Source organism: Mastacembelus armatus, chromosome 10 (assembly GCF_900324485.2).
Source record: "Mastacembelus armatus chromosome 10, fMasArm1.2, whole genome shotgun sequence".
NCBI lineage: Eukaryota > Metazoa > Chordata > Actinopteri > Synbranchiformes > Mastacembelidae > Mastacembelus > Mastacembelus armatus.
Window position 1 is genome coordinate 16,601,926 of NC_046642.1, and position 27,277 is coordinate 16,629,202.

At 39.1% G+C, this 27,277-nt stretch overlaps 1 protein-coding gene across 1 annotated transcript in view; it reads left to right on the forward strand.

Moving 5' to 3' along the window:
• ctnna1 (catenin (cadherin-associated protein), alpha 1) overlaps positions 1-26,144 on the forward strand; it is a 69,436-nt gene extending 43,292 nt beyond the window's left edge. The window contains exons 12-18 of the mRNA XM_026329833.1: positions 670-870; positions 4,027-4,178; positions 7,514-7,624; positions 9,454-9,635; positions 13,504-13,609; positions 23,036-23,170; positions 24,247-26,144. Of these exons, the coding sequence (XP_026185618.1) occupies positions 670-870; positions 4,027-4,178; positions 7,514-7,624; positions 9,454-9,635; positions 13,504-13,609; positions 23,036-23,170; positions 24,247-24,537 (1,178 nt within the window). The 3' untranslated portion in view covers positions 24,538-26,144. The remainder of the gene's footprint in view (positions 1-669; positions 871-4,026; positions 4,179-7,513; positions 7,625-9,453; positions 9,636-13,503; positions 13,610-23,035; positions 23,171-24,246) is intronic.
• Positions 26,145-27,277: the final 1,133 nt, after the last annotated feature.

The window sequence follows — 27,277 nt, forward strand, 5'->3', positions numbered from 1 at the left end:
GTGATGTTTTAAAATGTGAAAATAGTACACTGTTTATTGGTAGACACACATTTGGAAAGTATTAGGATTTGCACAAAACATTATTCTTAAGAGGAGGAAAAACAGGTGTAAAAAATCTGTGGTATACGTTGTCCCATATGAGAGCCATACATACCAAGGCTGATTGGGCTGTATAGAGGAAAGTATTGAAGCATAAGCAGAATTGTCTGAAATTGACATTTTGTCACATGTGTTAAAGCACACAAATGGTTTGTCAGGCATATCCTTTGAGTTCTCATTAAGCAGAATCACTTTTCTCACCTCCATCCAAGGACAGACTATAATTTACATATTGGACATTTACATTTTACAGGCACCCCATTAATAAGCACTCTGAGAATTTATATATGGCCCTCCCTATTTTATAGATGAGCATCCCTGTGGCCTCTTAATTTCAGGACTGTTAGTTGGAGAGTTTTCTGATTATATGTTCAGTATTTTCTATTCCTCTATATTCCATCCCTTATTAAAGCATTTCTCAGAAGGGAAAAAAAGGAAAATACTGTTTTAGCTTCAACTTGCATTTGAACCTCTTTGCATGCAGGTAGGTTGATGGCATGTTTAGATTAAAGTGTTTAAGTAATGGTAACTGTGTACACTACTAAGTGCATCATTGTTTTATGTCCCTAGAGAACCACATCCTGGAGGATGTGAATAAGTGTGTCATCGCTCTGCAGGAGAAAGATGTTGATGGTTTGGATCGCACTGCTGGGGCTATTCGCGGCCGTGCTGCCAGAGTTGTCCATGTGGTCACTTCTGAAATGGACAATTATGAACCTGGAGTCTACACAGAGAAGGTGTTGGAGGCCACCAAGCTCCTCACGAACACAGGTATCTCAGAAACATAATTATGTAATTAAAAAAACTAGAAACACTTAAATCATTGACTAATTACATCAGGATTGTATTATTTTAACCTTTTTATGGATAAATTTAAAAAGGAAAACTTATGCTTTCCTTTTGAGCAACTGAAGCCTCTGTATTTTTGGGCTACACAGCATTAAACAAGTATGATGGACCCTCCTTTGAATGCCATGTTTTGGCCCAGTGTGATGAGAAAGATACCCAAACATTGCTCCCTCTTTCTTACCTTATTTTCTTGTAGGGTCTTTGTTAGTCCACTGTATGCCTGATATACAGTGTTTTCTATCATAGATACAACTTCCAGATATGTCTAGTCATTTTTTTTTCAGCTTAAAGGTAGGCTATTGTTGTATTGTCAAATGCCAACAATTTTCAGATTTACTCTGAAAATTGGTGCCGGAAAAATTCGGGCATTCTGCTTTGTAAAGTTGAGATTCACTCATCTGAACTGACACTACTAACCTTTACACAAGGAACCGTAGCTTTTTTTTATTTTGCTCTGAATATTTTAACCAAAATTAAATCATAGAAATGCTTTATGTCCATATGCTGTGCTATATTATTATTAGTCAGTATTTGTAAGCTGTGTTAGCTCCCATCATTACCGAGCTAACAAGATGGCAGAATGATTTGTCGGTTGTCAGATTTGGAAACAGCTTGGGCCTCTTGAGGGTGGGACCATTAAAAATCAGAAAGTGCAAGCTGTAGTTCAAGCAGGATTGCTGCTGAGGCTGAGAGAGGCGACAAGCTCTGGAGACACACTGTCGTGAGAATTTTTTTAAAGATGTTCCCATATCCTCTCCACAATAAATGGACAGGCTTCAAGTTAAAACTAATAACTCACACTTTAGTTTTAGAATTTATTCTCTGACATACTGTAATTTGTTTCTTTTTGTACATTGATTTTATAAGAGTAGGTAATTGTTTGCAAAGGCTTTTGTGTATTTATAATTGATCCTAGTTACAGACTGTTTGTGAGTTTTTTCATTAGCTCTACTTTTGTAGGAATGTATTATAGAATTCTTTAATATGAAAGTATTTCAGAGAGTAATTAGAGGAGTACAGTGTTCACTGTAATGCTGACAGTTTCACTAGATTTTAATTTTTTTTTTAAATATTACTTTCATACAGAAGCCCTCAAATTAATAAAGCAATTCCTTTTTTTCTTGCTCTTACTCTCTCTGCCTGTGTGTTAACATCCCGACATCCATTCCTGTCCCTTGAAGACTACAGATCTTAAGTACTAAAGTTGAAATACTGTTAATGCAGATGGGCTGGAGAGCCTCAGGAGCTATTATTATATTGTCAATAGAACAAAATGGATGCCCACTGGGACAACTTTACCTTTTTCTGGTAAACTGGGATCTGTTCTTACTTCTTTTTGTCCCATATTTTTCCTGCAACCATAAGGCAGCAGATAAAAACAGTGCAAAATTCCTTTTGCCAAAATTATCACTGCACTTTTTAATATGGATTGTCAAGTAGCTTTTGATAACTAGCAATGTCAGGAGCTGTTGAGCCAGATCTGTAAGGGGCACAATGAGAGAAGCCCCAGAGTGACAGTTTTTGATGATGCTGTTAGTTTGCCTAATAGTTGGAGAAACTGAGTGTAAGCCAACCACCTGCCTACTTGAAGGCGAAAAATGAGGGAGAGAATGTCCTTCTCTGTCTGGGATGAAGAAGAGGCCTTTATCAATACAGTCAGAGTCCAGTGTGATGCCAATGAAGTCCATCCGCTGGCAGGGCACAAGAGAACTCTTGGCAAAGTTTACAGTGAGATCATTTCGAGAAACATGTACAACTAGGGTCATTGGATTTTCTGCTTCTGGCAAGGAGCGCTTATCAACCTGATCGTCCATGTATGGGAAAAATCATCATGCCATTGGCCTGCAGTGTGGACAGTGCCGCTGTCATGCAGCTGGTAAATATTCAGGGAACAAGGGAGAGACAGCACTCTTATGCCTGACCCTTGGAGAAACAGCCTGTGGTGAAGTGCCACTGGCACATCAAAGTAGGCATCTTTCAAATCGGTGCTTATGAACCAGTCTCCTTCTGACCTTCAAAAACTGATTTAACCATCTTAGATCCAAGATCGGAACCCTGCCCCATCCTTCTTTGGAACCAGGAATTAAGTTAAATAAAATCTGCTGAACTGCAGTGAACTATTGTATAGTGAACTATTGAGGGCTAAAGCTCTCTGGAGGAGCCTCTATGGAGGGGGTTAAGCAGCAGCAGGACCCACTCATGTAGTGGGTCTATCTTTTGGCTCCCGAAAAGTAGAATGAGAGGGGGCCCGTTGTAGGGGACCCTGTCATATAGGCAAGTGTCAAGCTCTTACAGGACTCTGAATACCAGCTGGTTGACAAACAGTACCAGTATGCCTTTGTTTGGCCAAAGACCTGTTGAGGTGCAGCCACAAACATATGGCCCAGGATGACAGGCAAAGTTCAGTGTCTTCCTACATCCCCCTGACAAGGGAGCATGCCGTACCTGGCAGTGGGCCAAAGTCGAGGTAGACATCAGTCTGCCCAACTCCCTGGTTATGCCTTCAAACACTTTTGATGAAGGTTCAGCACCAGCAGTCACAGCAGTACCTGGCTTGTCAGCAGACTGTACACTCAAAAGCAAAGCTTTTATCTGGGCAAACTCACTAGTCAGAGTGGCAACCTTAAGGGTCAAGTACTCATGCCTAGGGTTTTTTTTCTTGCACGTGACTCATCTTTTGTCACCCCATGGCGCTTAGTCCCTGATGGAGCATTTTCATGGCTATCCTCTGGGCTAATTTATTAGGTTGCCTACATCACCCAGGTCACATGTGACTTGTGTTGGTAGAAGGTCTTGACTTTGCGCATGCACACAATGGATATCCTGCAAGTATCTGCAAGAATGAAATACAACTATAATTCTTACCTTAGTGTGATGCTTTCACCTACCCACTGACTTTGGTTTTGAGGTGGTGGCAGTACAGGTGGTTCATGCAAAATTATGTTTTTGTTACTTTTCTTTTTCTCCAAATATTCAATTTACGTAACATGCTATAACTCTCAAAATGTGAGTTTTCATTTATGTTTTCCTTGATCCTTTTCCATTCTTCCTTTCACTCTTCGTCTCACCTTCCTTCAGTCATGCCACGGTTCACAGAGCAAGTGGAGTCTGCAGTGGAGGCTTTGAGTGCAAACCCCTCACAACCTGTGGATGAGAATGAGTTCATTGATGCATCCCGACTGGTATATGATGGAATTCGTGATATTCGCAAAGCTGTCCTTATGATCAGAGTAAGTCATGTTTTATTCCTACTTTTGCATTATTTATTTATTTATTTATTTTTTTTTACCACAATGTTTTAATATATAAGGATGGTAGTTTTCTGTTTTTGATATTTCAAAATCCCATACTAAAACCAACAATGAATTCTGTGTACTCAACTGTCATGTCAGCTAGATTCTGGTTTGCATTATTTGTCTTTGCCTTTGACTTTCACTGTTTGAAAAGTATTAAAAACATAGCAGTGAGCCATATCACTGCACTGGGTGACATGTTTCTTCAGAAAAAATGTCAGAACCATCAAAAAAAAAAGAGTTGAAAAGGCAAAGAATGACGATCAAATTTTTATAGTCTCTAAAGTTAAAAAAAAAAAAAAAAAAAAAGTAATCTGTACATGCACTTGGTCTCAGCTTTCTTTAGACACCTGTAGTCAACCAGCCATTGGCCTGTACACCACATGCTATTTTAAATGGTATATGAAATATGTTTGTGATCCAAGAAGGCAATGATTTACTTGTCTCAGGCAGAACAGACCTAATTGACTACACTTGCAATCTAGTGTAACAGCCTTAGTTGTCTATGGGTTTAATGGCCTTTGCTTGAGTACAACTATGACAGACAGATAGTAGTTATACCAGTGAATCATTACCTAATTGATTGACAATGAACTGACAACAAGATCTGCTTCAGCTGCAAAGAGAAATGGATAGTACTTAAAGCTTTATGGTGTTACTACCTTAACTAGTTGAAATGACCAAATTTGAGTTCTCATATCTTAAGAGGTAAGTTGACTTGCTTAAAATGCTTCATGTTTAACAGTACTCCATTACTGTATTGAGTTACAGTGTTCTGGTTGTATTATGTCATCTTCCATTATTTTCAACAGGTTAATCTTTTGAATTGTAATCATTAGTGTTGACAGTGGTGCTCCAAAATGGCACCTGGCCTCTCATTAATATTGATGTTCAGACATTAGCAAAAAAACAAATGAGATACAGACTATTATACACTATTTGCATTTTAATAAGTTCTTGATTTAAGATGGAGGGTTTTAATTAGCACTTTTTAGTTTGACTGTGAGCCAGTGAACTGCATTCAGTTTCCATCTTCCCCAGTTCCAGTCTTATTTGGACTGATTAAGCTGTTGTGCCCGTGGGGGGGCTGAACACTACCCAGTGGGTGTTTGTATAGGTGTGCATGTGTGTCAAAAATAACAGGGGATTTATGATAAATCATGCTTATTTATAATTAATCTGTCAGATTTATTCTGCCTTTAAATGAGAGTAGGAGATACTGATGTGATTTAACTCTGGCTTTGTTATCTATACAATAAAATGATCCTCTTCCTCTGTTTGGCAGTATTGCTTGATAAAGTGCGAGAGGTAATAATCACAGGTTTCGTTGTGATTATTTGGCAGGAAATGACTCAGATGCTTAGGCTTAACTTGGGTAGTTATGGATTTCCAGCAGCAAGAGCAGACTCCTCTTAATTGCTGTTGTTTGTAATGGGATTAGACAAGCGTCTCAAAAACGTTAATTTTTATCTAGAACCATTTGCTTGGCAGAACTGTACTTCATGCCACAGTTTACATGTAATAGTAGGCATGTTCAGCATCTAAAGAGATACAACAAATTGCAAATCAGCTTGAGACAACTTGTCTAGAGGGTATGTCCACACAAGCACAACCACATGCTCTCTGGCCATTTTTCCATAAATCCTCAAATGCATGTGTGGCACACACTTAAATCAGAACAGACAAGTGTGTGGTTGGGGCTACTTAAGATAGACAAGTCTTTAACCTCTGTAAGTGGTGCACAGGCAGCCTGTGTTGGACATCCTTTAGATATTTGACAGGCGGACAGAACCCTTTCACATCAGAGGCATCAGAGAATATGCCTCCCAGTCATCAAACTGTCTCAAAGTCAGGGAGCTGTTGACAGCGAGATACAGAGGGCAGCTGCTGTTACCTTATGATTTGTACAGTGTGTCGAGGCCCAAGGTGATATTACCATCTCTGCCCTTAAAAAATAGCTGATGTGCTCATAAAGACTATGAGCAGAATGTCGCAAAAGGAATATCAATTGGGGATTTTAATGTTGAACTACTCTGCCCATATTTAGAGCAGCAGATAAAAATACTAGATAAGACTAAGGCATACTTTCTGTCTTTAGTGTGATGCTGTACTTTTAGGTACGTCCCTGTCTTCTCTTAAATATTGGAGTATAGATACCATCTGGTCATATATGCCTCAGAGGTGATACAGGTGGAACTGAATATTTCAGTTTTCAAACAGGGCAGATGCTGGACATTACCAAATTAAATGTGGATTTATGGATTTTTCCACAGTGTAAAAAATCATTTACTTTGACAACAGAGCAACTTTGACCCTTTTTATCATACTGAAGGTTCTCTATAATAGTTTCTCATTGGGTACTCACTATCAGCTATCATTTTTGAGCCTCCCACATTCACGGGTTATCTGTTCACAGGCCACACCAGGTGATATCTCTGCCCCACTGAACAGTATTGTCTGACATTCCTGTGAGTCACTATAGCTTTGTATCTGAAACCATACTCCTGTTCCCTTGAGAACAAGAGCATTTCTACATTCCATAAAGCGGTGTAAGGTTTTTCAGAGACCTTCAGCTATTTTTAGATGTCAGGGCTCCAAATCCATTACAGAAGGGCAGTACTGAGACAGCTGGATAGGCACAAGTGGTGGCACAGGCATGATAATGCACTTTTGTTTTCCCCGTGTTTCACATTAGCACCAAATCTATTTTTTTTTTGTCAGTGACCTCTGTATTTTGGTGTAAGCATGACCTGTTGAGAAAAACAATTTTGATTATTTATGGAAAAAGCACTAATGTAACTTGTCTTGCATTCAAAGCAAGCAAAAGAGGTGAAGGATCATAGATGAAATAGCAGCACTTGAGAAGAACACAGCTCATGCCGTGTCTCTTTCCACAGATAACAGCGACAGATGGGACTTTGAAGTTTTTCCCCCAATGTTTCATACCAACTCATGCCTTTAATTTTCCCTTTTAAAATGCACAGGCAGAAAATTGTGCTTAATATGCAAATTAGAGTTTACAGTTTCTTTTTACCAACCTATGGGCATTAAGTAATGTAGGTTTAGCTAATAGTGCTGACATGACTCTTTAGTATGCCAATATTGTTTTAGGTTCTTTACTGACAGCTGATTTATATAATCCTATCATCTACACTTCTTGTCCCCCCCCCCCCCCCCCCCCACACACACACACACACACACACACTCACTCTCTCTCTCTCTACATGTCTGCTGCTCCTGCTTTGCCCCTTTTCTCTGTTGTCCTATTACAGACTCCAGAGGAGTTGGATGACTCTGACTTTGAGACTGACGACGTTGATGTTCGCAGCAGGACCAGTGTGCAAACAGAGGATGACCAGCTTATCGCTGGCCAAAGTGCACGAGTAAGTTTTATATTGCTTCTCTTATTATTTACAGAAATTCCTGAGCCTGAACTCAGCACCTTAACTCTTCAGACATCCATAATACCTTGCCAAATGGGACATTGTGTGTTGAAAAGAAAAACGCATACATATTGAGAGTACACATAATTATCTTCTTAATCCACCTATCAACCACAACATTAAAACCATTTGCAGGTGAAGTGAAACACATTGTTCATCATGTTACAAGGGGACCTGTCAATTTGTGGGCTATATTAGACAGCAAGTGAACAGTGAGTTCTTTAAGTAGATGTGTTAGAAAACGAAAAATGGGCAAATATCAAGATCTGAGCAACTTTGACTGGGATCAGTGTGTTCACTAGAAATTGGGTTAAAGCTTTTCCCAAACAGCAGCTTTACAGTGGTCATTACATTTCAAAAGTAGAAGAAGAACAGACAGTTTATCCTTGATAGGGTGATTGGTGTATGCTTAAATTACTGAATTGAATAATCCAACTTGAGTCAATTCATGTAGCATATTTGTCAGAACATAAGATGAAGAATGTAGGCTCTTGCAGGGTACATTGAAATGCACTTCAGAATGCAGAATACTCTGAAGAGCATATTGATATCTCATAAGACTGTAGTACTATAAAATAAGAACATATCTTTTATTTTCTGATTAAATACAGTACATTTCTTGACCTTTGTAACTGTCCCACTAGTTATGATTCTTTCAGAACTTCTCGCCATCATATTACTGTGATGAATCCAAGCTCCTGTGTTCTTGCATTGCTGCTCTTTGTCCCATTCTCTTGTGTAGTTACACTACAAAGTAGGCACCTTGATGGGACAGCATTGTCACAGTTATCTGCTGCTTTGACAAGTGCCTTTTGTTCATTTTTTTTTTTCCTCACGCTTAACCGAAATTGTAGAGAGACTAACTGCATTAATGACGTAAAGAATACAATGAGTTCTAAAATAATCTAAAAATCTCTAGTGGTGGAGTGAGCCTTCAGTACATTTCTATCCTCCTTATTTTATTCAGCAAAGATTATCTGTTTTGTTTTTTTAGGGGCTTTTCATATTTGAACAGCTTTACTGTAGCTTAGGTGACTCTAGAGAGAGTTGTATTTACCAGTAATAGAATGACCCTCTTGTAGTGATATTTGATTTCCTGCTCTTATGTGTCTGCCCAGTTTGGCCTCATACACTCATTTGTTGAAGGTCTGAATGCCTGTTTGGAAGGTGCCCTTTAGCTGTCCAACCCAAGAGGCTTGATAGAAATGGTGCTAAATACATTTGCATGTGATATTTAGTACAGCTAAACAAATGCAGTTATTTTTGATGTTATTTGTGACCAGAGACATTGAGGTCATTAAATGTAATTTTTAAGAAGATGTGACATGTTAGTGGCTGTGAACCCTGTTTTGAATCCATCATATTTAAAAAAAATTATCTGGACCAATTACAGATATGGCAATTCTAGAGCTAAATTAAAAGACAATTAATGTAGCTGTTTTCTGTTTACTTGTATTTCTGTCAAAACTGAAACTGAACTGAATGTTATAAGTTTCTGCAAGTCATAGATACAATATATTGTTTAGATGTACCTAGTAAATAAGTGTCAAATGTAAAACTGTGTATAACAGTAAAGAATACAGTGAAGTATGCTATAGTGCTACAAAGGTCCATGCCGTTGCCTGGCAAGAAAACCCTTGTCCATCTACAGAAACCATAGGTGATCATATAAAGCAAAATTCCCTGGAGGCACAAAAATGGCCTCAGAAAAACAGTATGTTGAGGTCCGGTTTGCTAACCTCCTTCACTTTCCATGATTCCTCCCTCAGGCTATCATGGCCCAGTTGCCCCAAGAGCAGAAGGCAAAGATTGCAGAACAGGTGGCTAGCTTCCAGGAAGAAAAGAGCAAGCTGGATGCTGAGGTGTCCAAGTGGGATGACAGTGGCAATGACATCATTGTGCTGGCTAAGCAGATGTGTATGATTATGATGGAAATGACAGACTTCACCAGGTGAGTTGGGACTAACAGCTTGACTCACGCCAAGAGCAATTTCTTCCCTAGTAAATGGCCTATTTTGTAATTGTAGATAGTTTTCTGTCTTCAGACTGCACCTGTGTTAATGGTTTGTAGTATGGCCACACATTTTAAATCATCTTTTGATTTATAACTGTCAGTCATAGTTTGTGGACTGTATATTTGTCACTGAGTGTTGGGCTTTTTTCATTCACAGAACCAAAATGTCATTTCTTCTTCACATGTTAATGTTCTAATAGTTGTGCAGTTTAAAGGAAATGCCTTTAATACAGAATGCATGTTTAAGTGTCACTTTATCACCCAATAAGCCTGTTTAACACTACTTTTCATGCACCATTGCTCTTTATTTTCCTTAATCAGCACTGTAGATAGGATTTTCTTCTTGATTATTTTTCCATCCTCCCCTAATCTTAATATGCACAACCATTAGCAGTGCATCAAATCGTCCTCTCTCTAGTACATGAATAAAGCTTGGTGTGCACTGTAAATCTCAAATGGATTGTCTCCCTCAGCAGATCAACCTTGGTGGTTGTTGTTGAGACACTAAAGATGGTTGAGAAATAATTGTTTTAATCATCTTTTTATTGATTTCTGCAAAGAAAGGTAAAAAGTAAATATTGCCATGTGAATGGGGATTTTCACTCCTAAATTAACATATACTCTTGACCAAACAACGTTTATGTAGCAAAGTCTGAAGTATTGTTCATAAGCCTTTAAAACTATGGTTAAAGGGTTAGAACAGATATTTCACCAGGAAAAATGTAGTTTTTTTTTTTTTTTTTTTCTTAACCTAGTCCTATATTTCTCTTGTGTTGATAGATCCATACAATAAAGAACCTTGACCCTGGTGCTTTTAGCAGTGCACAGTGCTTAGACTCAAATTTAACACAAATCCAGTGTGCACTTGTCCAGTACGCAGTATACTGGCTACATGTTCACTGTATGTTTGAATGCAGTTTTATTTATCAAGGTTGTGCATCCAGTTACCCTATACTTCTGAATTTACTTCTGAATGTAAAATGCCTTGGTGGTGATTTTTTTTTTTTTTTTTTTTTTTTGGTGACTTGACATTAAGCCAGGTTTGAAGGAGGGGAGAACCATTTTCATTTGAATGTGACAGAAGCTACTGTAGCCTCTTTAGCAGTTCATATGAGGATCTGTGTCATATTGTGCATGTTTGATAGTATGCGTGCATGTGCGCACATGATATTGAAATTTTGCTCGGTATAATACTGAGTTTCGGATTAGGGCTGAGAAGCATTTCAATCTCTCTGTGTGATCATGTATTTTGCATGGTCTGAATGGGTTTATGTGGTATATGTGCAGGATGTGACGGGACATTTTAAATGACTGACTGGATATGTGCCTCAATGTATTTGTATGACTGTATTTTTGAATTTTCAAGGGAATTACTCAGAGGGCAGTTTGTGCCCAACTCTGAGTCACATCCGTAACGACGACGAAATGCTGCCTCTCCGTCTTAGTCTTCTGGGTGTTTGAAAGATCCAGTTTTCTTGGCCAAAGATACAATACTAGAGAACTTTAGTGCAATTTGATGGAGGCTATGCAGAAACCTGTCATTTTTTTATTTCCTTCTTAATCACCCAAAGGACAAGGAAAAAATATTTACTGCCTTTTGCATTACTGTAGACACCAATGTAAATGAAATGCAAATGTTGTTGCTTCCATCTCAGTGCCATCCATGTTTTTTTTATTAGATGGAGTCAGCCGAGTATGTACTTTGAGGTTATTGATTACAGTGGCATCTTTCTATAAACATTAAGGCTGCATCTGTTTTGCAAAATGAAGCAGACCTGAAGAATTGACAAGGTGAAAATGGGGGAGGGGGAGCCCTCCAATAAGAGGAAAAAAGCACTCCATTGAAGCTTTGCCACTACTAAATTAAGTTTAAAAAAAACAGGAAACATTATTTACATTTACGCCATTACAGGTCTATCACTGGACTTTTTTTTTTTTTTTTAATTTGATGATTGATAGTGCTCACATCAACCAGGTTTTTCCAAATAAAGTGCACATTTGGACGTATGCACCATGGCTAACCTGTGCCACTGTCACCTAGCAACTGCAAACATGAACATATGTGTATTATTTATGAGGTTTCACATGCAACTGTCATTTTGCTATCGGGGTATATATTTTACATTTAAAGTTTTTTACAGCTAAAAGTTTTTAAGTTTTTCATTAATTGTATACCACCTTAGAATTCTGAGGAAAGCATGATTTTTAGCTCATGGTTTTAATAACTTAAAACATATTGTAAAGTAATATTTACCCTGCATTGCCTTGGTAAAAAGTGGTTGAAGTACCTTATGTAGCACAGTTATTTTTCGTATATGTAACATATGTTAGATTCTCTATGGTTGGTTAATGGCATTTGAAGTGGATCATAAACTGAAGTTGTGGGAATAGCTTTTGTGTGCTGAGGGCTTAATATCACAGCTCTGTTTTGTGACTTCTGTTGTTGGACACACTCAGACTTTGGATTGCATCCTGTATGTGCCAATGTGTGTGTCTGAAGGAATGCATGGATGTTTGTTGAGCTGAATATATATCGTCACATTATGCCTCAGCTCTCACATGTCAATAGCGCAAGGAAGGTCAGTAGCTGCCTAATTTAGCCTGTGCCCAAATTATTACCCCCTCAACCTTGATCTGCCACAAAACCCTGCCAGGGTTAATGTTGAATGATTTTAATTGATCTGGAGTTCTCTCCTGACAAATTTGCAAGAAGTGAGTGAGATTCTCAGAATCCTGCATTGCTTGTGGCTGTATGGTGGCTCTCATGAATAAGGCATGTGTGACTTGGGAACATGCAACATATTTGGGAGCCACCTGTCTTAGAGTATGCTGTGCTGTGGAGTGCTCTGTCTGATGTGGCTTACACCCATCTGGAAACCTGCAATCGTCCTTTGCCCCTTCTCCTGTAAATTGACCAAGAAAATCTTACAAGAGTTTCCTCTTGTCAAAAGTTCTCTTGTCAGTCTCTACAGCATCTTTGTGCTTTCCTGTCATCACTTGGCCACCTAGACATGAGTGGACGTGGTGAGAAAAATTTAGCAGCTGGCCCTTTATTTCTTGGGGCTAACACTAGTGATATTTAAAGAAAGAAGTCAGTGGTTAGGGAGAAATCTGTGGTTTCTGTTTTTACACACCCTGGTGTATTTTTTTTTTTTGGGTACAGTCTCCAGTATGATACTCGCAACACTCTTTAAAACCACTGGCATTCTTACATCATTTATTTATTTATTTATTTTGTTTTCTGGAATCTTCACAATGCCTCCAGCTCTGTCTCCAGGGGTTGACTTGTCCCCAGAGAGCTTCCAGTATGTGCTCTGATGCGTGGCCTCTTCCACTAGGACCCTGACTTGCTCTACAGCAGAGCACAAGAAGGGAAGGGTTGGGGAGGGAAGAGGAAGCAAGAGAACAGAACACAAATTTCCATCTGTTCTGGGTTGGATGGCTCATTTTTTAGCCTGGAGAGAGCAGCTTTGAATCCAATTTGTGTCTCTTGCCAACTGTGTCCCAGAGTCCCTTGTGGGGCCAGAAAAACTGCAAATGGCTGACAAGCTTTACAGTGGGTCAGGTCAGGGCTTTACTGACCCATGCTGGGACTGGCTTTGTTCAGGTCATGGAGGGTCAACAATTAAATTTATTATGATAGGACACTGAACAAAGTCTTTAAAAGTATTACTCTCATTTCTTCACCTTAAATTTTCTCCTTTTTTGGCTTTTTTTCTTAATCCCATACATTGATGAAAATGACCATGCAAATAAAGTACTGAAGCTATGGAAGGTCAGAAACCTTTCCACTTTTTCTCCACAGGGGGAAAGGACCGCTGAAGAATACATCTGATGTCATCAGTGCTGCCAAGAAAATTGCCGAGGCAGGATCAAGAATGGACAAGCTGGGCCGTACCATCGCTGACCATGTAAGTCGTTACTGAACCGCCACCCCTGAGGGTTTTATGTGAACTAGTTAGTGAACACCAGTTGTAGCAATTTGGAACATTGTCAGTGTCTGATAAATAAAAAGTAATTTCTGCTAATACCAGAAATTTTCTTTTGGAAGGCAAATTTGCAGCACAAGCTTTATGACAAAACTCAAATGTCATGGTTACTGCCAAATTGCATGTTTCAGGCATGTAGGTTAAATGAAACATTTTGTGAAATGAGATGTTTCAAAATTCATGTCATTCTTGAATCTGTTTCAGTATCATTAACTTATCTGACCTCTGTCTGATTGCTGTATTCAAAGATGGGGCACTTACATACATCACTAATTTTACCCCTGCTAGCACACAGTTCAGTTATGTTTCAGTGAAAGGCAGATTTCATTATTGTGGGAGCCATTAATTTACCCCAGGGGTAAATTTTTCATTTTTGAAGTTGTAGACTTAGAGTTGAATATATTTTTTTCTTTATGCACAACTTGTTCTCAGCTCTCATGTAGCTGAAGGAACTGACGCTGCTGCATGCTCTAGTGTTTACACTGAGGTTGGGATAAGGAAAGCTTTCACACTGACTGCATTTGATAGCCCATCCTTCTGTTTTTAAATGTTGTTCTTAACAGCACTGCATGTAATCTAGATTTAAAGATTCAGAACAGGGAGGCAAACTTTTCTTTTGGAATATAATGTAGCCTTGTTACTTCAAGCCATGTCTACGAAAATATGTGGGGGGGGTGACAGTGCATAATTTATTTTTGTACAAATGCTTTGGATTTTTTTTTCTCATTTGTATGTTTAGCCTTAACGCTAAGTAACAAGTTTACACAGCTGAGGCCTTCAGATGTTATCAACAGTTATGATTTGTTGTTCATGTGCTGGTAGTTTTGACCATTTTCTGTCAGGATCAGACCCTTCCTCTCTCTTGTCTTTTAAATCGTCCACTCTCCAATTCCTGATTCCATCATCTCACAACAATCCATTACCTCATAGACCATGGTCCTTGACATAAAGAAAGACACATTCAATTATCCATGGTCTCATATTTCACTTAAAAACTTGCACTGTACCAATTTTCAGATACACAATTTATCCCCTAACTTATTCATGCACTATCTTAGGCAGAGACTTGTTTCTGTGTCTGCAAATATATATACACATTTTATTGTTAATCATGAAAGAGTGTAGTTTGCAACAAGACATGGTTTTCAGATTGAGTTCTTCTCTCATAAAGGCAGAGCTTGCTTTTGTTTGATATGTACCAGCTATGGGTTTCATCCACTTCTATCCAAGAACACACAATGGCTGAGGAAGGCACACAGTGACTTTGTTTGCTGTAAGATTTTAATTTTGATAACAATGTCAACCTCTCTTTTGCTCAGATTTTGCAGTGGCCATTATTAAATCTGTTGAAATTATCTTCCACCATAATTATCAGTTCACTTCAGGATTGCCAAGGGTTTCCCACAAAAGGTACTGATGAATAATTGATTTAAGGATTATGTAGTGTTACATCTTAGGTTTTTTCTTCTTTCTTTTTTTAGTGAGTTGTTGGCATAATGAGAAGAGGTGTGTTGGGACTGCTGGGACACATGCAAAGTATATTCCACCTGTTTAAAAAAAAAAAATTAAAAATGTCCATGCTTGTAAAACATTTCCCATTAATTTAGCTCAAATTCAGAAGGGGTTTAAGAAGTATATAAATGACCTTTGCCCAATTTTTTTGCACAACCGAGGGTTTAAGTTATGCCAACACATGCTGAAAGCATCTGCATTTACTTTTCAGCAGAAATCTGTCCCTCATAGTCTGACATAATGTGCTGCTGGCCTCCAAGAGCCCTGTACATATTACATTTTATTTAAGGTGTCCTCAGATCCTTAATATCACAGGCTCATGTCTTTCACAAAGACAGTCTTACCTGTACTGACCTAATTGCATCTAAATCATCTGAATAGGGAATAAGCCGTTGAGGAAAGTGACTTTTTTATGCCTCACTGCTGCCTTTGGGGATGCTTATTCACTTTAATGAAAGCAGTGTTATCCCCCAAAGAAGACAGATGGGCAACAGTGCAGGTGTGCGATCGTGCATATGTACGCGTGTTCCTACATTCGAACACATTTATTGACTGGCTTGCCTCTCTGCAGGCACATGTGAATGGATGTTAGTTTTGGGTGACTGTCTTACTCTCCCATCCACAACTATTTGTAGGTACTTGCTGCTTTATCTTTTTCTGCATATGTGTATGTTTGTGTGAGTACACTATTAGGGGATTTTGGGGTTTGAAGCACTCAAAGTATGAATAAATGAAGAGCTTTGGCTGTTGGAACAGAAGTCGTTGCCAAGAGTGAGGACCCCTCCAGCCTCTGAACCCATCCAGCTGTCTCTCTTAGCCTTTCTCTCTCAACAGGGACCAAAACACTAGCAGACCAGGCGACACTCACCCGTAGCACATCAGCTCGAGCTCCCAGGGAAGAGCATAGGGTAGAGTGGAGGAGAATGATCGAGAGGTAGGAGAGGTAGAAATAAGGGGCAGTGCATTTGTGTGGAGAGAGAAACATCCCTCTTGAGAGATGAATCCATTAAGAGTGCTTCGCCTTTTAATTAGCAGTATAATTGCCAGGTGGCAGTTTTTTTTAATTCATTTATTTATGCAGGCAGTTTATATTTAGGGACATATCTCTAACAAAGCAGGAGATGCCACAGGCCTACTTACAGCAAAGGCATGGCACATCAGGATGGTCTTCGTACTTTAGCAGCAACATTTAAGTGAATCACCAAGATGCACACACATGACAGAGTTGCAAAGGCAGTGCTAGAACTGCTCATTAACCTAGGCATATTAATCACTTGCTCTCTGTGCTTCTGGCCTGGAGGGCCTAAGAGGGTTTACTCCTCATATAAAACACATTGGCAGATGGTCCCAGACTGATAACAAAGCATTTCACCCCAATTTTTCTTTTCAAGACTGTGTCATGCTGTGTTTTGGCACCTGCATACTGTATTCAACAAAAATGTGCAGGTGGCCTGTACTGGAGTTCCCAAAAAAACAGTTAAATATGTGTAATAGAGCCTTATTAAAGTTTAAAGAAATGAGTGTAGTGCAGAGATGAGCTTGAGGATGTAGGTCAATGCTGTACAAAGGTCTGCACTGCAGTTTATTAAGAATTTATGACCCTCCTCTGCAGGGCACCTTATGAGAATTCCATTGGAGTGGGCTGGTAAACAAATAATGCTATGTAATTGAGATTTATAATGCAAATGTGTTAGCCATGTGGCCCATAAATTTCTTTTATTTGCATGTTCTCAATATGTGCACTTGCATGTACACCCGCAAACATATGCACATAAAATAAGGCTTGCATATTTAGAGAATGGGCATGCACTGGCTGCGTGTTGTGTGAGCTTTATTCTCATGATGTATACTGACATACATAGTACTTTTTCAATTTGCATTCAGTCAGTGGAGATTTATGGTGATCCATGGGCTCTGTTGCTGGTCACAGTCTAATCCCCACTCTGGCCCCAGACGCTTTACAGCAGAAAGGGTTGTAAATTACCTGCTGCAGTAGAGAAGCAGAATCACCCAGAGACCACAAATTTTCAGCTCTGCAGTTCAAGGGTCAACCCTTCGACTGCAGTTCAGCCAAACCAAGTGACGCCCACCTTTTTTGTGCTTGTTTAGAAAATGTACCTGCTCCCATTTTTTATCTTTTGAAAAGCACTTATGCCTTATAATTGTTTTGTCCCATGCTTTGAAAGTAGCACCTTTTGTTACCAAAGTGCTCATATAGATGGAAAATCTTGTGATGAGAACGTGTTCAAAGTCACTGACTCCTTGTGGACAGAAGCTTGGTACTTCAGGAGGAAGCTAGATATGTATGACTTGGGTGTAGCTGTTGAATACATTTTTTGAATGTATTAAAAGGTATAGTACTTGCAATTGCAGATTTGAGCATTTGAAGCACGTGGCTAAGTGTGCAAAAAGAGTAAGGGGTCAGGCCAAATGAAAGGCAGTTTGAATATCAAACGTTAAAAGTATAAATGTTTTAATATAGCTATTTGTACTTACCTGTTCTATTGCAGGTATGTTAAGATACCACTTTTCTTACATGTACTACAGTGAAATGACTGACAGGTGCAGTATAAACATGAAAAATTGATGAAGGCCATTTAATTGGTCCCTGTGGTTACCTCTAAAGGCAGTCTTTTTGGCTTCCCCCCAGCTGGATTTTCTCCTGTCATACCCAGACTGTGTCTGCTTCAATGTCACATTAACATTCCCAAGTGTCAGTGTGATTGAATTGCCCCCACGCATGTATGGAGCAACTTCTTAGCAGATGCACTGAGGAGACAAGATCTGGCCATTGCCATTCTGTTTGAAATGGATCTTGACTGGTTGCACATGGAAGATTTATATTTAGCTTTCAGCTGTAACAGAATCAGCACCAGATGGATTATTTCTAATGCACAGTATACTAAGTCCAAGTTATGTCCATTAACTAGGTAGTACCCAGAAAACACTACATGCATACTCATCTTCATCAAAGATCATGTGCATGGAAAGTCTGCTTTGGTCAGGGTTTTGTCTTGCAGGAAGTATATTAAGTTTCATACTGCTGCGTTTTTTTGAGTTTCATTTTCAGTACTTTTGAACCTCACTTCTATCTTCACTTACACTTTTGAGCCATTCATGACACTTTTTTTTTCCAGCACCACTGTTTTCACAAGGTTTAAATTCCATTTGATATAGGAAACATTTTTTATATTGCAGCATATTTATATTGAAGTGTCTTCACACTATAGCTGGGAATCAATCATCTCCTATCCCTGCATAGCCCTAACTTCTATTTCAGTTCCTGCCTATAGTAACAGAATGGACTTTTTGATTGTGAATTGCTTTGTTTCCTGTATCTACCTAAATGTTGCCATGGATCTCTGTCACGCTATTACCCTAATGGCACTGGCTTCTTGGTCCTTTCTCAGGTTAGGCCACATACAAAGGCATATACTTTTTTTGTTTGTTTGTATGTCAGGAGTAAAGTTACAAGATGGAATCTTCTGTATGGTCTAAGGTTTGGAATTAGTTTGCTTCCTTTTAAGATGTGGAAATCAATCCACAATACCACATGGTCAACTTATCAGAATGAAGATTTCTATTTTTTCATTTCAGCAATAAAGGCAAAGTCTCTCCAATGTAAAAAAACTAAGCAGAAATCTCACTTAGGTCTCAAAACAGTGACATCATCAGTTCTGACATGACATGAAGTGACTCATAAACAAAAGATATCAAAAAACACCATCTTGGTTCACCACTCTGCCGTACTCCCTGGCAGGTTGCTGGCAGTGGTGCATTAGAATGCTGCCGTGTCAGTAAATATTGGAAATTGGCATTTCCTCTGGGTGATGCGTCCTGAAAGGTCAGTCCTGGGCGGCAGCACCACAGTGGCGATGCCTCTCTCTCTCTGTTCTGTATAATGGAATTCAGTGGAACCGTGTGGCATTTTCAATGATGGGACCTGACCTTCCTGATCATCATTTATATCATGGACATTACCCAACACATAGCACTGAGAGATTCTTTTGTTCAACATCCTGCTCTGTCATTCTTGCTGCTTCATTTCCTTTTCTTATTTTGTCAGCTGTGTTTTGTTAAGGGGAAAAAAAAAAAGATTTTGGCTTTTGTTTGCACTATCCTCTGAAACTTCACTGGAGCCACAGCTTAAATAGTAAGGAAAGGACAATAAAGGAATAGCTACTGACACACTTAAAGTGAGACCCTCATGAATATGGGATGTACCAAGAGTGATACAAGGCTAGGTACTTGAAAGAGTAAGGGAATTGGCAAATTAGAATACTGCTACCCTTTAACTCAGCTTTGATGTTTCACCTTTATTTTTCTCAGCACATATTTAAAGAACTGAGACAATAACAACTGAGGTTCTACTTGAGTTGCTCTATCCTTTTGAAACATGGTAACTAACTGTCTCTCATGACCCTCTGAATGCTTGGTGTGTCTCAGTTGTAGCTGACCAAGCAAGATTAACTGTCCCATTCCATAACTGACCACACACCATGTGGAAAAAGCGAGAAAAGGCAAGAGACAATGGCTGTATTGGGTTTGAGGGACATTTAACAGCAGCACTCAGAAAAGACAAAAAAATTACAGTGACTGACTCTAATAATGAAGTTGCTGTCAGAGGGGAGCATGGCTCAGTGGAACAACAGTGATGATTCTTTTTTTTTTTTTTTTTTTTTTTTTTTTTTTACACAAGAGCAGTTGTCCTGTGTAATGGAAATTATGTAAATCATCAGTCTAGATGTGATTTTAAAAAATGGTGGTTATGGTTTGTACACAAACTAGATACATTAATATGAAAGCTGAACAAATAAACTAACATGTATACAGGTACTGTATATGGCCTGTTGTTTTTCACTATTAATTATTCATACAGCAGTAGCATAAAAGCAGAGACTTAAAGAGTATCTTGGTGACATTTCAGTTACTTAGCGATGCATCTCGTTTCTGGAAGCATTGATATGTCACAGTGAATGCAGACAGTGAGTTGTTTTAGTAAAATTGTGACTAGTCAAGTTAATCACACACTGGACCTCTACTTACATGACAATCGAAGGTGTTATCTCTTCCTTGTGCAACTTATGTATTCACATGTCACAGTCAGAGCAGCCTTGCAGGGTTTCCTGAGTGCTGAGTGAAGCCAGCAGCTGAGCTGAGTATGAGCACAAGTGATGCTTTCACAGTGCCCTGCTCTCAGCCATCTGAATACTTCCCCAAGCCCTCATTATCATGGCTGCTGCATTCAGCCTCATCCCAGGCCTAGACTGTTGCATGTGTTAGTCCACACACACACGCACACAACAGAGAGTTAGTTACTTATTCCCCCCTCCCATCTACAGTTGAATCCTCCTGTCTGCGTCCTTTTCCCCCAGTTGGATTTCTCCCTTTTATTTACTCCTCCATACTGTTCCCCCTCTGGCTCACACTTCATCCTTGTCAATTTCTCCAACTACTTGTTTTTCTCTGGTTCTTTGCTTTTTTTTTTTTTTTTTTCTTTTTTAAACCTTCCCCCACTCTAGTTTTCTCCAGTCTCAGCCATGTATTAGTCCTCTCCTATATGATAATTATTCCTCCAACCCTCTTTTCCTCTCATCTCCTCTTGCATACCTTTCTTTAATAGAATGTCAACTCTTACATTTCCCTCCTCTCTACTTGCCTCATCCTTGTATTTATGAGGAGTAGATGGTGGTGATAGAGAAGCCTAAGTGCATTTTATTAATTCTGTCTCAAGACATCTATAGCACGCTCAATAAGGCAGGACATAGGTGTAATGGGTTTAGCTGTGGCTTTGTGTGATCCTTTAATTTGTGTTTACTTAAGTAGATAGGGTGAGTTTTTTTCTTATATGGATAAGGATGTGTTACTGGTATATTCCATTGTGTCCTTATTAAGCAGTAGTTTCCCATCCTCCTGCTGTATACGCTGTATGAATGAGCACCGTTGTGCTGGCTCGGGTGGTGTGTAAATGCATGCTTGCATGGCTTTATGTCTGGAAGTGAGAGCGCTATATTCAGCAGAGCGCTCTACACTCCCACCAGGGATTCTGACGCACTCAGCAGGATTAGACGCATCATAAGTCCTAATCTGTTTGAAGTGTCCGAAAATCATGATCCCAGAGATGTTGCCTCTTCCTCCCTTTGCATCAAGAAAAGAAAACATGAATTTCCTCACCATCTGTGGTTTAGAGTACTTTAGTAATGCTAATGTGGTTTAGAGTACTTTAGTAATGCTAATAGCGATTATTGACAAATTAATACAAGTATGATGTTCAATTTCAAGTTATTTCAAGTTATTTGTTCATTTACAGCCAGACAGAATGACCTATTATTTTGTCCAAAGACATGGAAACAAACTTAAGTACTACAGTACTGACCTTGTCAGTCCTTCCAGCAAAGAATCTTATCAATTAACAATTGGCTCCTATTACCTCCCTTTCACCTTTTCATTGCACTCAGAATTAACGGCTGCAGAGGACTCCTCCTGCAGACAGCCAGGCACCTGCAAATGAGATGTTTTAGCCTGCATTTTCTCTTGGCTTGCTCACTCACATGGTCACCCTCTTTGTTTTCACAGGTATATTTAGTGTAGTAGATGATGTGACAAGCTGCCAGCCCCTTATCTGTAACAGAATCAGTCTGGCCTTATTATGATCACTGTCGACAGTGCGTGTGTGCGTGCCGGATCACTGGGATGATCCAATGTAGAGCGTCACAGCCTCATCACGGTGTTTACACCCCTCATCCCGAGAGCAGCTAAGCAAAGTACTGTGGCCTAATTACTATGCTAGTGGGGTGGGAAGGGGAGGGGGAGGGGAGGTGGAGGTGGGGGGTTGTTTAACAACCTGGGAAAAGGATTGGAAATGGACTTCCAAGGTAGAGCCCACATCTAATTATAATGAGGTGAAATAATTCAAAAGGATTGCCAGTGCTAAATGAGATGCATTTGTGAGGCTCTTCACATATGGCCACATTCAAGTGGGTTTTATAATTTATTGAATTTCTTGATGTTGATGGATTATATATATATATATATATATATATATATATATATATATAATTTATTTATTTTTTTTTTTTTTTAATTCAGTGTATTTTGTTTCTGAGCTGAAGTTTTGATATTATGTTTCATGAAACAAGAATAAGAGCTTTTTCAACTTGGTACTGAACCTATGGTCTAAGAAATTGTTTTGCCACACATTTTAAGCTTCCTCTCACCCATTGCATGTTCTCCCTGAGAATTAATTGTATTTATTGAAGCCTGTTAGCGTTCTATCCCTGAGCTAGTTATTTACACTTTCACACCAAAAGTCAGATTGTTAGAGTGTAGGCTGTGCAAACGTTTCTCACGAAATCCCATACAGTTTTTTAAATGAACTGTTTTATTTTGAAAACATTTCTTCATTTCTCAGAATTAAATAAATTACATTTAGAAAGACTTCACAGTATCATTACCACCTCCTAAAAGTAATAGATTGACAGTGGCGTTTTCTTCCCAGTAGAATTTAAATTCTGTGACTTGGTCGTGCTTAACCCTGTGAAGAGGAGTTGTCAGTCTATTGGGCTGTGGGCGTGTTTGTCATTTTTGCTCTGAGCCTGTCCCCAATGTGGGTGTCTACTTTACATGTCACACTGCTGCTAACTCATCTTAGTAAAGTGTAAGATCATTGCGTCTGTACAATCACATAAATAGTCAGATTGACTCCTACCAGCAAATAAGTGACAAAAATTACTCATTTTACTGCCTGCAGTCAGGTGGTATTGTAAGTCTTATAGAATGCTTGCATACTAAATATTGTGCCCATTCGTTGACTCTGGTTGTCTTTCTCTCTCGTAGTGCCCCGACTCGACCTGTAAGCAGGACCTGCTGGCCTACCTGCAGCGTATCGCCTTGTATTGCCACCAGCTCAACATCTGCAGCAAAGTCAAGGCTGAGGTTCAGAACCTGGGAGGAGAGCTGGTTGTCTCAGGGGTAAGTTCAGCATCGTTTTACCTGTGGACACATTGTCAACAGTTAAAATCTTCATTATGCTAAGGGGCCCCAGTAACTATGTATTGTGGAGCAGTTCAAATTACATTATACTTGAAGTAAGATTAACTAGTCACTAAACCTTTTTTGATGACTGCAAGAGAGAGCTGTAAGAATTGGGTGCAGTAGCCAAGTGCCAATAACAGATGAGAGCAAAGAGACTGAAAGCTGAGGCAAACTGTGCACGTTTCACTGCATTCACAATAAAGAAGTGAGGCAGTACAGTGGTTTGGTGACGCTTCAGGGATACATGTATTATATTTTGGTAACATGGCTTGACTTCAGGGAAATCTCTACAGTGTTCCTTAAACTCCTTAAAATTATTTAATCAATAAAACAACATCGGCTGATTTCTAAAATGTTATCTGGTGTTGCCCAAATCATTTCAAGATACTTAGACTTAATGCCATTGGGTCTTGGTTGTGATTATTTGATTCATTCTCTGCATTTGCAGCTTATATTTTGTGTCTAATAAAAAGATAAGAGAGTAAATCTCTTTCTTGGTGCTGCAAAGGATATTGCCTGAATGCTTCCTAACCTTTTCACTTAAGATAACTCTGTACAAGGCCGGTGTTTACAAACCCTTTTAAGCATTAATTAACCAATTTTTCCAGTCAGATTAATTAAAATACATTGCCTGCGTGTGCAGGAAATAATGAATTTCTCTTGCCTTTCTGTAGGGCTGAGTCTGCTTCCAACACTTCCAGTCAAGTGTCACCAGTGTCTCTGAGGCTTTTAAATTGTGGAGATTAAATTAGTGTGACCTTTTTCCATATTCTCAAATTTCTCACATCTGTTGTATCCCAGACAAACTCAGAAAGGTCGTTAATTCTTCAGTTCGTGAGTCTTGGTTTTCCCCTGAAAAACTTTTATTACTAAACTGACATTAGGACAGGGACAGTTTATTATCAAATGACATAAATTCAAAAGATTTGCAAGTTAAACATCAACAGGCTTTGCCTTTACCATTTTACAAGGCTAACTTTTTCTTTTTTCTTACATCTCTTCTAAAAAATTAGCTGGACAGTGCCATGTCCCTCATTCAGGCTGCAAAGAACCTGATGAATGCAGTGGTGTCCACCGTTAAGGCCTCCTATGTTGCATCTACTAAGTACCAGAAGAACAAAGGTATGGAGGCCCTCAATATGCCAGCTGTCTCCTGGAGGATGAAAGCCCCTGAGAAGAAACCTCTGGTGAAGAGAGAGAAGCAGGATGATGGTCAGACCAACAGAGTCAAGAGATCCTCTCAGAAGAAGCACATCAACCCTGTGCAGGCTCTCAGCGAGTTTAAAGCCATGGATAGCATCTAGACATCCCTATGTTTGAGTCAAGAGAACACAAATTATTGACCAATGATTTCAAATATAGAGTGAGCTTGTTCTATCAAAAGCAAAAAACGTTTTAACATTTTTGTATTTCCTTTGCATAGACAGCTGTTTTTGGTTGTTTTTTTTTTTGACCCTTTATATTCATACACTGCCTGTTTTCTTTTCCATAAGTTCAGATGTGCTCTAATCTGTAGTAATAACTGTCTCTTCTCTGAAAAATGCAGTTAGAGGGACAGGACAGGCATTTTTTTATATTTTCCCTTTGTTCTTTCAGTTTATGGGAAGGAAGGGATGTGATTTCATGCACAGTCTAAGAAGTAATTCCAAGAGGCTATTGATTATTTTGTGCTCTAACCAGTTTTATAGTAATACTAATGGCATCTCCATTATGTTTGATTATGGCAATACTGTCTCTACTGCAGATATCAGCTATGCAAAATGATTTGCCTTATTTTAATAAAAAGCAAGCAATAATTGTAGTTCATTCGGATGTGCTGGGCTAACAGGTAAAATATGTTCTGGTTCAGCCTTAAAGAATCAAACTCACTGTGTTTCCATATGTGCCTGCATTTTTATAACTTTAGTTAATGACACTATAAAATGTTCAGATGAGTTTAAACTGACTTTAAACACTATTTTCAGTGATGTTACCCCCTATTAACATTTGAACTGGTAACTGCCACTTCTTTATAATAAGCGTCTAAAATTACATGTTAGTAATGTTGTTTTCACAGTCACGATGCAAACCAAAGTTGAGTATTCTGCTCAACCATCGGTTTTGCTACAAAAACTGCATCATGCACTTGATCCTCCACATCTTCCAAGTCCATTCAAACTTTGTCAATAAGCCTCGACTCCCCTGGGAGAACCCAGTGGGCTAAACAATGGATAGACCATGTGTCGGTACTCTCCAAAGCAGACAAGCTTCATTAGCTGTCATTGAGACCAAACACCTCCACAATCTAAGAATGTGTCCAAATTGAGGGATCAATATGTTTTCTTTCCACAGCTTTAGAGGTAGCCAAGGAAAGGAGAGTCCATCTCTGCTTATCGTTTGTATTCCTTGTCCTTAAGCTTGAACACTAATAAAGATTTTATGTCATGCACAACTGTAACAATCTAGAAACAAGTTGCCAGGTGTTGGAGCTTTAAAATGAAACAGGATATATATATATTAATTCAGGTAACAGCTGTGTGATGGGGTTGCTCTCTGCAGCTTGTTTTCCAATCATACATAGTATTTTGTTGCATAATGGTGCATGGGTACAGCAAGGCTTTGAAATCCTGCTGCTTTGGTCTTGGGGCTGAATCTTTGTTTTGCTTGTTTGACATCAGTGAACTATAGCAGGATGGGTAAGCATAGTTTTTTTTTTTTTTTGACAGGTGGATATCTTTTACTGTGGAATTGAGTATTTCAAGTTTTTTCAGTACATTTGTTGCTGTTAGAAAGTTTTGACTTCAATCTGGAATGATATCAAACTACTTTGCTGTGGATTTTTATCGAGAGCTGACATGTGAGTGCACACGTTTCTTATATTCATGAGCCTGCATTATATCTTAATAAAGAATTACAAAAAGACACTTTAAAATGTCCATCTTTAATGCAGACTACCCCTTGCTTTGACCCACGCTTCCCTTATAAGCCTTATAATACCAGATTTGTGTAGGTTTAGTACTTGGAAAGTGAATACCCTGGAGTATTTATTTTTTTCTTCTTTCCAAATCTAAAACCCCTAAATATGCTGCTGTGGATAATCAAGGCATGATTTATAGATAACGCCCATGTAGACATCAAGGCTGTATGCAGTAAGTCATACTATTGTGGACCATTTTCAAGTGTAGCTTTTAACATTGAGCACGTTCTTCTCTCCTTTCTTAAACAATAGCCTGTGTAGAAAATCTAGTGGGAGCCTCAAGAAAGTGCACTTACATGATGGTAAATTTCAGTGAAGCAACAAAGTATCTGGAGTGAATTGTCTGTTTTTTCCCCAGATTGCTGTAATAACCACGCACAAGTGTTTGCCTGAGTCATCACTTGAGAGGACACTGAGAATACAAATTCACTTGTTCTTATTCCAGCAGCTCACTATAAATATCACTGTCTTGCAGTTCTGTGATGATGGTTAAGTTTGATAAGGTAAACCACTTACCCTACCTCATCTACACCCACTTAAGATTATTTGTTCCCTGAATAACATTGAACAGCCCACAGAAAATGTTTATGAAGCTTTGATCAGTTCGATCACAAAGACTGACTTTATGCTGCCACTCCCCCCCCCCCCCCCCCCCCTTTCAATCTCCTCTTTTCTCAAATGAGCTAACTGGGGGTGTTTGCTCTTTAAGTTAAAGGAGTCAGATTTTGCCACAACTTCTGAGCCATTCATCTCGTCGCTGGTAAAATTTCAAACCATTTTTCTTTCTGCTCCTGTCAGCTGTCATTTCCCCATGAGATCGATGCAACTCTCCTCCACCCCATTCACCTCCAGTTTTCATTAGAACAAGCATCACTGGGCCTCTCTGCTGACCTCATCAGAAGTCCAGCTCCACATCACACCCATCTGGTTTTTCAGCCAATACTCTTCAACACCACCAGTATCTAGACTCCACTGGGGGCATTTTCCTGTGCAGCTCATGGAAAGATTTCCTTTTTGAATGATGGCAGCAGGACGGGGTCCAAGGTTCCTCACATATTCCCTACATGTTAGTATGGCTTTATTGAAAT